The sequence below is a fragment of the Corythoichthys intestinalis genome, chromosome 16 (genome assembly GCF_030265065.1).
Source record: "Corythoichthys intestinalis isolate RoL2023-P3 chromosome 16, ASM3026506v1, whole genome shotgun sequence".
NCBI classification, from domain to species: domain Eukaryota; kingdom Metazoa; phylum Chordata; class Actinopteri; order Syngnathiformes; family Syngnathidae; genus Corythoichthys; species Corythoichthys intestinalis.
This window is the reverse complement of record NC_080410.1, coordinates 47,418,508-47,432,852: the sequence shown is the minus strand read 5'-3', so window position 1 is coordinate 47,432,852 and position 14,345 is coordinate 47,418,508. Positions and strand designations below refer to the sequence as shown.

Below are 14,345 nucleotides of genomic sequence, written 5' to 3'. Positions count from 1 at the left end.
TACAGTTTTACAGACACACAGAGGAGAAGATTCAAAAGGATCACATTTGCCTTTTTGTGCATAAATAAAAGTGTCTTTCGTAACGAATTCTCAGTTGGCAGGAAAAAAACGCAAGTTTACTCAATATTTAAATAGTCTACATATTTTTATGAGATTTATAAAAGCATTTACAACGAAATAACGCTGGGAAAGTTTAATTAAAAAAAACAAAAAACAGTTTTACAGACACACAGAGGAGAAGATTCAAAAGGATCACATTTGCCCTTGTGTGCATAAATAAAAGTGTCTTTCGTAACGAATTCTCAGTTGGCAGAAAAAAAAACGCAGGTTTACTCAATATTTAAATAGTCTACATATTTTTATGAGATTTATAAAAGCATTTACACAACGAAATAACGCTGGGAAAGTTTAATTAAAAAAACAAAAAACACGGTTTTACAGACACACAGAGGAGAAGATTCAAAAGGATCACATTTGCCTTTGTGTGCATAAATAAAAGTGTCTTTTGTAACGAATTCTCAGTTGGCAGGAAAAAAACGCAAGTTTACTCAATATTTAAATAGTCTACATATTTTTATGAGAATTATAAAAGCATTCACACAACGAAATAACGGGAGGAGAAGAAGAAAAAGAGGGCTGCGCCACAGCCCTCTGCGCATTTTTTTTTTTTTTTTTTTTAAATAATTTATTAGTCCGGCGCGGCGGCCCGACCCGACCCACCGAAACGTGAATGCTTAACATTTCGGGTCGGGTCTGGTTCGGGCACAAGATCTAACCTCTATGCAGGGGGGACGAGGAACCCAAATCCGCTTCCTTACCGGAGTAACGTCACAGACAAGCGCAGTTGTAATCGAGAGAGCAGAGAGATAGGACATAACATAACAATGGCTGAAACGGAGAAAGAGGGAGCGAGAAATATTATAGATATAAGATAGGCTAGGCCTACATTTTACTTTTGTTCTACATTGCAATTTAGTTGATGTTTTGTTTGCAACTGAACTGATCCCTGGATTGATATTGCGATAAAGATGCTGCTGCACTACAATATTTTCTTTGTCGTTTTCTTTAATATTTACTTGAATATTTTTATTGATGGGTCATTGTGACTAAAATACAGTGACTGTTATTACTGATTTTGCACAGGAGTTCAGATGTTGCACTGTGTGAAAGGCTGCTGCTGTGTGTAAAAAAAAAAAAAAGAGAAAGCCCTGGTCTCATTCAAAGCACTAATTAAATGCTGTGATCTGATTTTTTTTTTTTTTAAATATATATGAAAGTATACTATTTTCATTTGACTTCAACCAGGAGTGACACAAGAGCCAATAAAAAATTGTTTAATGTCTGTCCGCTTGTGTTGGCTCATGATTCACGAAAAATATGCTTTGCTTTAGAATTTTAATGCATCCCAGGCTTAAATGCATTGCAATGCATTGCCGAATCGAACCGAATTGAATCGTGACCCTCTGAATCGAATCAAATCGTGGCCCTCCGAATCGTAATCGAATCGAATCATGAGGGCAGTGTCGATGCACACCTCTATTAATTTGGTTTCATCTGACCATAACACATTCTCCCAGTCCTCTTCTGGATCATCCAAGTGCTTTCCAGCGAACCACAGACGGGCCTGGATGTGTACTTTCTTCAGCAGGGGGACACGTCTGGCAGTGCAGGATATGAGTCCCTGGCGGCGCATTGTTTTACTGATAGTAGCCTTTGTTACTGTGGTCCCAGCTCTCTGTAGGTCATTCACTAGGTCCCCCCGTGTGGTTCTGGGATTTCTGCTCACCGTTCTTGTTATTATTTCGACGCCACGGGGTGAGATCTTGCATGGCGCCGCAGATCGTGGGAGATTATCAGTGGTCTTGTATGTCTTCCATTTTTTAATAATTGCTCACACAGTAGAATTCTTTACACCAAGCGTTTTACCTATTGCAGATTCAGTCTTCCCAGCCTGGTGCAGGTCTACAATTTTGTCTTTGGTGTCCTTCGACAGCTCTTTGGTCTTGGCCATAGTGGAGTTTGGAGTGTGACTGACTGAGGTTGTGGACAGGTGTCTTTTATACTGATAATGAGTTAAAACAGGTGCCATTAATACAGGTAACGAGTGGAGCCTCGTTAGACATGGTTAGAAGAAGTTAGACATCTTTGACAGCCAGAAATGTTGCTTGTTTGTAGGTGACCAAATACTTATTTTCCACTCTAATTTGGAAATAAATTCTTTAAAAATCAAACAATGTGATTTTCAGTTTTTTTTTCCACATTCTGTCTCTCATGGTTGAGGTTTACCCGTGTTGACAATTACAGGCCTCTCTAATCTTTTCAAGTAGGAGAACTTGCACAATTGCTGGTTGACTAAATACTTATTGCCTCACTGTATGTGGAGTGGTCACCAGGTCTCAATTCTAATTGCAATTATTCTCAGACTATAGGTGCAATTAAAATTCCTATTTTTCTAAAAATTTTAACTGTGTGCCAGTGATGGAACAAATGTGAACAGGGCTCGGGTGCGGTGAGTATAAACGGGTGAATGTCCAGTGGGTGGGGGTTAGGGCTAGTGGATCATTATTCGTGATCCCTTCCACAATTTCGCGGGCTCCTCTAAATGATCGTCCGATGTCGCCCACAAACCGGTGTTCTGCCAAAATATCCTACATCGGCGAAACGTCCAACATTAGTCGACTAAAGTACTACCGTGCGCTCTAAACTTGTTTTGTTTAGATGCATACAGTAATAACGTACTAAAAAAATGCCTGTAGAAAATACTTAAATGTAGTTATATCAAATAAGGACGGTTTAAATACGCTACGTGACTAATGTGGTCAACAGCTTCAACGCTAACACAAAAAAACACAATGGTTAAAAGTATGAGAGGGTAATACATGCAAAAAGTATCTTCGAGGCAGTGAAAAGGTTCTAAATAACTAAATAAAAACAAAAATAGTGAGTACTCGCCGCTTCTAACCGATGTGCGCATGCGTGTGGATGCATGCGCAAGCGCCCTGAGCATTGTGTAGACGTTTCGCCGCGTAGTAAGGAATGGCCGAACACCGGGCCCAGTTGCGTTTGGGCGGTGGGGGTATATTTCAACACGTTAACACTTTATTCCAGGCCCGTGCATCATCTTACCTTTATATTTGACCCTACCCTGGCCCAACTACGCCCCCTTTATAGACCCTACTCACGTGACGTCACAGCCACGCCCCCGCGCCATGTTGTCCGTATACTCGTCATGTTAATGCATTAGCGCTTCGTAAATTCCTCCTATTATGGCGTGTTTTTCTGCTCGTTAACATTAATAATCAAAATGGTGAAGTCGTGTGTGGCAGTCGGTTGCAAAAACAGAGAAGATAGACGGAGAGACTTGAAGTTTTACCGTATTCCGGAGAGGAGAGCGACATTGACTGCTGCAATTCGACGAGAAAACTGGGTTCCAGACGACTACCACAGATTATGTAGTAGTCATTTTATATCTGGTAAGATGCATTTAATATATATTTAGAGGGTTTTGGGCTGACAACCACAATTAAGATCATTGCTAGGCTAATCGCCGACAACATACACTCAGACGTTGTGAATGAACTACCTGAAAATATATAATTATAAGGGGATAATAAGACAGTTGTCATACAATTAATTTACAATTTCACTATTGAGGTCAAAAGCCAAAAAATAAATTCAACTTGGGACAATCTGGAGAAGTGCTATCGCACTTCATATTTATTACATATTATATATGTATGTAGTGAGAGTGCTATCGCTAAACCATATAAACATTAAAAGCCCTAGCTCCATTGACAAATGAAATGAAATACATTAGACTTGACAGTGGATGTTAGCAAGAACAAAAGATTTTGAATTGAAAATTTCGTAACTCACCTTCCCGAGCACAAGATAGATTCCTGCCGAATTTTCGTGTACGAGGACCTGTTTCACCCAACCAGCAACGTAGCATTTATAAGCCTCCAAGCTCTTAAAGTTTTTCAAACTTTCGTGAGAATAGGCTGATTTTGTGTGGACAAGATAGTTGTAAATATCAGGGTCAGGCAAAGACGGCGAAGACAGCGGGTCGAAAAACATCGATTTAGGCATCAAATACGGATCTGGCGAATGGATAAACTGAAGCTTTTCCACATAACGCCTTTTATGCAACGCATCCAATGAGTTTACGGCGTCAGATAACACCGGGGCTTCCATGAATTGCTCTATAACTTGCATGACTAATTGAAAACAATGAGAATAGGTCTAAAAAATACGGACAATATGGCGGCCGGGTACAGCGACACGTCATTTTGTGACGTAGGTGAGTAGGGTCTATACCTGTAAACCGGGCCTTCTAGAGCCCGAGTGCCACCGCAACTAAAGTACTAGAAGCAGGCATGTATTCGGTTATCTATTAGCATGTTAGCAAAAATTGTCACACCGTGGTGATGTTTGTCGTGTCATGATTACTATTTTCTGCGTTATATAATAAGTCCGTCCTTGTTTCAGAGCACTTGTCCCTCCTCATGTCCTCTCTAATCACCAATTGGTTCCACCTGTTCCCCGTTACCTTCTGTGTGTATATATAGTCAGTCTCCCCTTTGTTTTGTGCCAGAGTGTCATCGTCCGCCGATGTGTCACCCAAGCCAGCCTTTTGTCCACAGCCTAAGAAAAGAATCTGACCCTGAATCGTATGTCGGCCTGTTTGTGTTTGTTGGCTACTTTGTGTTTATGATAACGTTTTTGTCCTCCTTGGTGAAGGGATTTTTTTAAAAGCCTGCCTACTTTGTTTTTACCTTAAGCATTGACTCCACCATCAGTTGACAAGAGAACTCCCATAGACTTAGCGCCACGCCTTCCTGTAGGGGGCCGACCCATAAAGCATTGAGGTGGCTTTCACTACTCACTGTGATAAACTCAAACACATGCTGCGTTCTAACGCCGGATTTAGGTAGAAATAGGACAAAGGTTTTACTGCATATAAGCAGGCGGGAGTGGCTCAAAAGTGATTTGGTCGAGGATTCAAGGTAATTATTATATTAAATAGCACCATGCATGCACTTTGAAACGTTGTGAATGCAATGAAATGAATAGAAAAATTAGCCTAACTTTAGCTTGAAATATTTACGTAAAAAGAATGATAGCTGCCCATTTTTGCTTTTAACCAAGAATCTACTGTTTTACGTTCATATCTATTTAAAATTCCACGATTTAAGATTTTTTTTTTTTTTTTTGCCAGAATTTTCAACGTAAAAAGTTCGTTTCGTGACGGCCGCCATGTTGGATTTTGTATATCTACACAATAGCGGAATTCAACCTATATAAGTTGTGATTGTATATAGAATAGTACTGTATATAGTTTCTATAGTATATAGAAAAATGCTAATTTTGCTTTTGTTGAGTAAAATTAAGATGATTCTGCATGCTTTCCTCAAGTATTGTTTCTGATGTGAAAACTGAGTGATTTATCAGCTGTTAAACAAAATTACACAAAAAAAAGTCACTATTTTGAGCAAAAACCTAAATGATATGTTAAATATTGCTATTGATCCTGAAAATATGGGTGATTCTCTCTGCATTTGGTGATTTTTTTAATGTTTTGTTTTGTTTTGTGCATATAGCGTAAAATTTGAGAATTTTATAGCAATTTTAAGTTTTGTTATAATTGAAATTTTTAATCGAGTTAATTACAGCTTAAAAATTAATTAATCGCAATTAATCGCAATTCAAACCATCTATAAAATATGCCATATTTTTCTGTAAATTATATATATATTCTGTAAAATAAATTGTTGGAATGGAAAGATAAGACAAGATGGATATATACATTCAACATACGGTACGTAAGGACTGTAGTGGGCATTTCACTCTACTGTCATTTAAATCTGTCTATGCTGTCCTCCACTCCGAAGCGTCTACTTTTTCCAAAGCTAGACAGCTAGTGAACGACGACTTAATAATCAGACTTCCTTCTTTTTCATCTGATTTATTAATAAAATAGCCTCGAACCATTGTCCTCTTTAGACTGTCGTAAAACTACAAAAAAAAAAGTAGTCAGTGTCAGTTTTGGTTTTAGGTCGTTAGCAGCTTTGGTTTTGAAAATATTTTAAGTTTTTTAAAATAGGCCCCCTACGGATCGGCCCCGTGTCCTGTCAACTGTTAGTGAACTCTGTGCCTTATGTAAGAAAGTTGTGAAATAAATATTTTTGTGAACCACCTGTTTGAGTTCACTATCAGAGCGTTTGAGTCCTGTTCTGGGTCCCGTCCTGACAAAAATAACATTTCCCTTCAATGTCCAGAGTACTCAATGACAGCAGATGAATTAAATGAGTGCCCTTTAAAACGTTAAGCATATCTGGGCATTGATCTGAGTTGTTTCCTGTTAGGAGCTGGTACAAAAAGACCCCCGAAGCAAGAGTGAAGCGCACAGACAACTTGAAGAACCTGAAGAAGCAGCACTCTTTAGGCTAACAGGTGGCAAACACATCACTTGACATCATTTTAAATACAGTATTAACCACTTAGTATATTGAGCACTCATTATTAGTAACTCAAAAATAAGTCAAAAGAACATGATGGCTCTCCTGCTGAATGTTGCGATCCTAATTTTTTAAGAGTAATTCTGTGGTCACTTGATTTACGAGCTTAATTAAAACATATGCTCGCAACTCAAGGCAACTCTTTTGCTCATAAGTCCAGATACCTCTGCAATGATTTTAAACACGATGACAATTTATATATGATACAGCACGCTTCTTAATAATACTTTGTATTCATTTTCAAGTTTTGAAATTTCATTTCCGAATATTTCACTAAGTGTGCTATGAAACAAAAGGCTCGAGTGCATTCAACAGTTATCACAGTATATACAGTAAATCCTGTTGGAAATGTGCCTAAAGATATATAAAATGCCTTTATCTCAAGTTTGAATTGTACCTTAAATATTTCTAATATCAAACTGTGCTTTAAGTAGATGTGTAAAGTTGACAGCACACAGTGTGAGGTTAAAAAATGTATAAATTGTCAAGCTGTTAAGGGCTTTAAGTGTCTGTTTGTTTCTTTTTGATAGTATTGAATTTACCTTTTGATTAATGCAAATATTTGTCTTAAGTTATCACCAAATGAAACCTGAATGTATTTGTTTACATACTGGCACACCCTCACTTTATTGCATCTCTATTATTATTATTATTATAGTAGGGTGCAATAGTCCTACTTTTTAGTTATGAATTAGCAAACAATTACCACTTTAATGTATGACTTTGCTTATCAATTTCTCACTTTATTTTTATTTATGAAATATAAATTTTTTTCTCAGGATTTTGTGACATTTTTTCTTGCAAAGGTGCATCTTTATTCTTGGAATGTTGAACATTTTTCCTTTGCTATGTGGCCTTAAAACCCCTAGACAGAGCAAATGACAAAAAAAAAAAAAAAAAATCCAGTAGCCTCATGAATATCCACTTATTGCATATGCTTGAATTTCGGGATTAGGATTTCTGCATAAATCGTTGAGAAATTAAGAAAACGCATGTGAAGGGATCAGTTCCTGATTATGTTCATCAAAAAAATTGAACATATCTGACACAAATATTCAGTATATACAGAGGTGGGTAGAGTAGCCCAAAAAGTTTTTCAAAATAATAGTAGTCAAGTAAGAGTAGAGTAGTCATCCAAAAAATGTACCAAATTACAAGTAAAATAGTATTTGGTGAAAAAATACTCAAGTCATGAGTAACATTGTGAGTAACTGCTTATAATGTTAGATTTTTTTTATTTAAAGAGTGTACGACAGGAGAAAAGAAGTCTTAAATAGAATTATTATGTGAATTATAATCATATTTTGAGATGATTCGGACTATGTACAACAATTTAGCAAAGCGCAGATGACGAGAAATTAGTCTTTTAATCTGCCGGTTAGCCACGCCTACCGTTATAGGGCTCGAGCGTCCCCAACAGGTGGATGACGTCAGCTGAAGACTGGGCTCATCGGTTTTACTATTCAGCCCATTGAGGGGGAATTATTCAGAACGAGGAAAACGCGACGAAGAGAGCCACAAAATGTCATTGTTTCAGTCTCTCTACTCCAATATTTTTACAGGATATTCTTTTTATCCAAGTATTTTTCCATTATAGCTAAATAAATGGCTTGAGAAGGACCAGTCAGCCCATCGAGGGGGAAGTATTCACAACTAGGAAAACGCGACGAAGAGAGCTGCAAAATGTCATTGTTTCTGTCTCTTTTACTTTAATATTTTTACAGGATATTCTTTTTATCCAAGTATTTTCCCCAACTGCTAAATAAATGGCGTGGTCATGACAAATAACAGTCTTGTGCTAAATGGAATATGAAATCATAAAAATGCACTTATTCAGGACGACATGGCAAAATTACTCCATAATGGTCAAAACTGTCGACTTCACCTTTACTGTCGCACCTCCCGAACGATATTTTATGACACCTAAATCGGACATATGAGATTTCCCTTCCCCGGCTTCGGAGAATGTAAACAAACCAAGAGGCGTGACAGCTAGCCGACATGCTAACCCGAACCGAGTGATGTTTCAAAGTCTTCGAAGTGGAAAATCACACACACACTAGCCCGGATTATTTGACATGACGACTGGGTTGTCAATGGTCTTCGCGGACTGGCACACCACCCGGCGGAGAGCAATTTACAGCTCGTTCCCCGGAGGAGGGCGGCTGCAGTTGTTGTGCAGTTGTTGTACATGCCTATTAATGATCAAACGTAAGTAGTCCTTTATTTAAAGAAAGTTTGTAGTGTTTACTTTGTAATCGCTGTATTCGTATTTGACATAATACAGAACAAGAAGTTTGCTCACTTCCTCGCAAGTCCAATGGTCCCACAATAGTAGGGCTTGTTTTGGCCAATATCCACTGTGAATGGGAACCTTTTGAAACTCCGAAAAGGCGCACACGCCTCTCCCTCATACAGCAAGATTTTTCTGCAGCCGTTTGGCTGGTGTGATGCAAAAAATAAATGTATTAATCCGCAAAATCGGCTGAATCCATAGTCCTCATACACAACAGTACGACTGGAAAGTGAAGAGGACGCCTTCAACCGTACACGTCACAGCGCCCTCCTCCTCAATGCAAGACCGAAGGCAGAAGTCACTCATTTTCATGGTGCGGGATTCAAAATACTAAATAAATATAGCCATCACTTCCACATACATCCAAGCGGTATCATTCAGGAGCATAAAATACCGCGTGTATTATGAAATAATCATGCTTTTTTTGTGTCACATGCACTTTAAGCAATGGTATTTTAATTTTCTCAGCACAAAGTTATCTATATGAACTGTAATTTTTATACTGTACTATAACCTATTACATATTCGCATGCAGCCCCCCACCCCCAAAAAAACATTGAATTCTGGCGAGAAGAAAAATCTGAACTGAAGCATCATTCCGCCAAGGAGCATGAGTGCCCTCTAGTGGAGAAAATACATTTGATTTGAATAGTTAAATAGTCAATACAGGTAGTCCCCAGGTTACGACGTACCCCACTTAAGTGATTTCGATTTTACGACGCTGGAGTCCCGTTCGCCATTCAATCTCCAGTTGTTGGTTTTTTATTGTTTGTTTTTTTTAGCCGCACAAACAGTACTTCGTTCTTTTTTTTTTTTTTTTTTTTTTTAACGTATCCTGTTCAGCAGCTTGACACGGAGAATGGAAATCTGAGTGTCCGATTGGTCTGAACAGTTTTAAAGTATCACATGTGAGTATTGCATACTCCCATTGTGAGCTGTCAACGTACCTTGTTTAATAGGAGAAAGCAGTGAACAGGGATGGGTTATGGTGGAACAGAAGAAAAGAAGGAGAGAGAGACACAAGAAGCACAAACAACAACAGGAAATACATTGAATGCCTACACTTAGTATGAATATGTTGGTGCTATCGTTAGCTAATTGTATTTGACACCATGTGGAGGGGTTGATGACCATGGAGTAATTGATTGGGAGGGGTGAAGTGTTCACAAATCAGCCATATGAGGTGTACAACCCAGTATTTGTGTGAATTCCTTGTGAATGTAGATATGTTGGCATCCTATTCTATTTTGCCCGATCGCTAACCCTGACACCTGAGGTTTTCTACTTGAGTGTGTCTAATGGCACCTAGTCATGCGTGAATCCCATCAGACATGTGATAGTGCCACAGACGGGTGGAAATGCCGTGCGGGTGCTGCCAAAGGGCCATGGCCATTCCCAAGCCAATCGGGGGGGGGGGGGGGGGGGCGCAGCCCATCCCTCCTCCCGCAGCCCAGCAAAGGGGTCGCCGTCATCCCCCCCGGGTTCAGGGCGGTACCCTAGGCCATCCGCGCCCCATCAGCTAGCCTACACGGATGGGATAAGAGGACGCGCCACCAACCCCCACACCCGCCCGGCCCATGACCCACAGCCCTGGAACAGTACCTTGTTCTTGCCATGTCAGGATCCCCTCCTCCCCCAGCAGCGTTGCCACCATCCTGAAGTTCCTGACAACGTCAGGTCCCACTTCCTTATTCTCATGCTGCTTCTGCTGCTTCTCCCCCAGCGCCGACTGCTCTTGCGAGTCGTGACCCGTTTTTTTTAGTTTGGATGGCGGGCTCGTGTTAAGAGAAGCGACGCTGGTGACCTGAACAGCCATGATTTTCCCCTCTCCCTACTCTCACCACAGCGTCCTTTTCTCTCAGCAAGGCAACTCACTTGCTCGTTAAGCCAGAAAAGTCATTTAATATAACGGCACAACGTGCCTCACAGCATCTTATTTTTTACTTTATCTTAATAATATTAATATAATATATATATAATAATAATACATGTTTTTGGACAGTTATTTTGAGATTTAGGGGGTAATTACAGGTACTTGAAGGGTTAATTCCGACTTAGCGCCGAAATTCAGGTTACGTCGCCAGCCTAGGAACGGAACTCGTTCATAACCTGGGGACTAACTGTAGTTCCATTATTGTTCGTAGTATGAAATTAAAACGATAATATCTGCGGTTTTTCGTGGTCAATCGGTGGCAAATAAAAACTGGGGGAAAGGTTAAAATCCGCGCTTTTGAGTCATGTTGATGGCAGCGCTCTGTTAAATACTTATGGAGCTTTAAAGATGCCACGTGTTGGAACAAGCAGCCGTGATGATAGAACGGAAAGCTTTAATCTGATTGGTAAATTGGGGTCTTGTGATTATTAGTGAGACGTGTCATTGGTGCAACTGATAGAGGTACTGCTGGCATCGCTGGGAAAAAAAATAAAGTAAAATATGTAGAATAAGGAGGAAAAATATACGACTATTGTAGCGGAGTAGCGTTTCTTCTTCATAAATCTAAATAAGTAAAATTAAACAGTGCGGCTTACTAAAACTACTCTTAGAAGTACATTTTTCTCAAAAAGTTACTCAAGTAAATGTAATGTGTTACTACCCACCTCTTAGTATATATGAATTAGTGACGGGATCTGTCGTTCACTTGAGTAAACGAATCCATTCCGGTTCGTTCAGTAAAACGATTCGTTCAAACGAATCGTTCAACGAATCGTTCGCCCCCCTCATCTCCCTCCCCACCCAAATGAATCGTTCGGTTAGTGAACGGGAAGTGACGTTGCCGAACGAATCACCAAAGACCGCTTCGCAGTATAACTGAACGGGAAGTGACATTGCTTGGTCCCTCCCTCTCTTGCACATTGACCACTCGTCGTAGTTTCAGAAATGAGTGACAGGCGATATCATTCTGCTCTCAGAGACAGCCTCGTCTCCCTCCCGCTGCTGCAAAAGCGAGGGAGAACTTCCGCGTCGTCTGTCCTAGTTCTATGGGCTCAAAGTCATGGCTCGTGCTTGCATTTCGAATTAGGACACGGTTAAACATTTTCCTTTTGAGGGGGAAGTCGGGGTTTGGGGTCGGGGGCGCACGGACTTTCTTTAGCATGATCTTGCTCACATATACAATGCTGCTGCTAACAGCCAACGCGGCATGCCTGCTGTCACGAAAATCAAAATAAATCGAAAGTTTAATTTCTAATTATGGAACGGCCAACACATCATATTAACCTCTCGCTCTGTTGTATTTTTGTTTTTTATTATTAAGATGATCGTTTTGAATTTTTGCACTGGTATTAATAAATAAAATAATCCGGTCAGCTCCCCTGTCGTCCCCGCATCTCAGATCGTCAAATGCTGACGAGAAATAATTGTTTGCTTTATGATTTCGCCTTTCTACTCTCATTAGTCTGTTATGAAAAATGTAGACATATTGCGACATCTCCCGTGTCCGCGCGCTTTGTTTTTGGGGCGCTTGAGTAGCACATGATGGACGGATTGACATAATTTGTCAAACCAACCGACACCCTCTGACACGGAAAAAAAAAAAAAAAAAACACTCGGAAAAAATTGACATGTATATACAGTTTCATTGCAAATCAGTATTATGGTGATCATACTAAATTTTTTTTTTTTTTCTGTGCACATATGAGGTACATATCGCTGCCATGAAGCCTCCATATAGTGACAGTTCTCTGCCCGCTTCACTGCCGTCACGCGACCGCAGCTCAGGTTTTGCTTGCCTCGTAGCTACGCGTGTTTTAAATTACTGTAAATTTGATAGTATATCGTCATAGGCACAGTCCTGAGTCTGTTGAGAAAAGTAGAACACTAAACCATGCTCGCTAGATTTGTGTGGTGTTTTTGTCTTTTTGAGCAGCATTTGATAGGCTCCACGTTAACAAATATGTGACAAAGTCGTTTCCTTTCATTTTATGACTCGTTCACCGCATAGTCATTACTGGAAAGTCAAGTTAGCAGCAAGCTAGGTCAGGAACCGGAGGACCGAATCACTGAACGGGAAGTGACAAAACTCAGTCTTTCCCCCCTGCCTGCACGCTGGCTGCTTATTGGCCACACGTGGAAATGAGTGACATACGCCATGATTCTGTTTCCGCTCCCTCCCCTGCCCGCGATGAGGCTGGCGTCTGATTGGTCGTGTGCGATGTCAGAAGACGCTGCCGCTTGCTCAACGCCCTCCCACGCAGCGAACAAGCGCCACCAACTTCATAGAACGAATCAGTGCAGATGGTGATTAGTTCGGTCTCGTTCACCCAAACAATTCGTTCAAAAAGAACGAATCGTTCGCGACCGATACAACACTAATATGAATATAGAACATGTAGAGTAGAAGGAGGAACCTCACGATACAATACGATTTGCGATACAAGGCTCACGATAACGATGATCTCACGATATGGTGGTACAACAAAACTAATAAACAGAAAAACAAGCTATTTGCATCCTTCTGCTGTGAATTGGAATAAGTAGATGCCCAACCCATTTGGACTGGGGGGGGGGCGGCAGCGAATCAGCAAACTGGAAAAAAAAAAATGGACATCTATGGCTGTCAGTGGCAGCCAATGAGTAAATTTGGGGCATTTCAGGTCATTTCCTGTGGTTTTTCGGTCACTTTCTGTACATTTTGGGTTATTTTACAGCTCACTTACTGTTGATTTTGGGTTACTGAAAAGGAGGTGAATCAAGAATGTCCCCAAATGAACAGGAAGTGACTCAAAATCAACAGGAAGTAACCTAAAATGCTGTGGTTTCAGTGCCATTGACGGCAGTAGACGTGCAATGCAGTCCAAATGAATGGGATGTAGCGCGCTGTCAATGGTAGCCAGTGAGCTAACGTAGCGTACTATTCTAATGGAAGATTCTGATAGCAACATGTTGGTTCCTTTTTAAAACGATAAATTGAGAACCTTTTGGGCTACAAAGTATTGTGATATATCACCTTTTCCATATATCGCCACACCCCTAATTTACAGTAACTAGCATAATATCTGTACTGTTGATGCTTGTGTATCTCCTGGCATTGCTGTATGTTTTATTCCAACTGTCAATTTGATATGTTTTTTATGACCACAATAAATGATTAAATGAGATATGCAGTCACTGAATAATTTAAAGGAATTGATGTACATGCTTGGATGTTCAAATTTGCTCACACTTTTCACCATTTTTCCACTGCCGTCACAACACAACAAAACACACTTGCAACGACTCGAGTTTTGCTTTTATTCGGAGTCGTGCGTCTCATTCTTCAGCGTTGTCTCTTATGGGAAAAATAAGCAGTGCTGGCGAAGCTTCAGAGCCAGGAGATTGTGATCTTCCTTGGTTACTCTGTAACCAAACACGACACCCTTTTGTCTCGCCCGCCCAGCAGCAGGGGACCATAAAAGGCAGGGATGCCGCGTGATGGATGGCACGAGGTACCGCTTCACCTCGTCACTGCGGTTCCTCCGACCACTGAACCACCTTCTATATTTCATTCTCTGTCCTTCCTGACTTGGTAATGCTGTTTTTTTTTTTTTTTTTT

General features: G+C 40.2%; 1 protein-coding gene across 2 annotated transcripts in view; it reads left to right on the top strand.

The window, feature by feature from the left end:
* Positions 1-9,961, top strand: part of LOC130931771 (centriolar coiled-coil protein of 110 kDa-like) — a 41,182-nt gene extending 31,221 nt beyond the window's left edge. For both annotated transcript variants that reach the window (XM_057860787.1, XM_057860786.1), the window contains one exon: positions 6,366-9,961. In XM_057860787.1, the coding sequence (XP_057716770.1) occupies positions 6,366-6,450 (85 nt within the window). In that variant the 3' untranslated portion in view covers positions 6,451-9,961. The remainder of the gene's footprint in view (positions 1-6,365) is intronic.
* Positions 9,962-14,345: the final 4,384 nt, after the last annotated feature.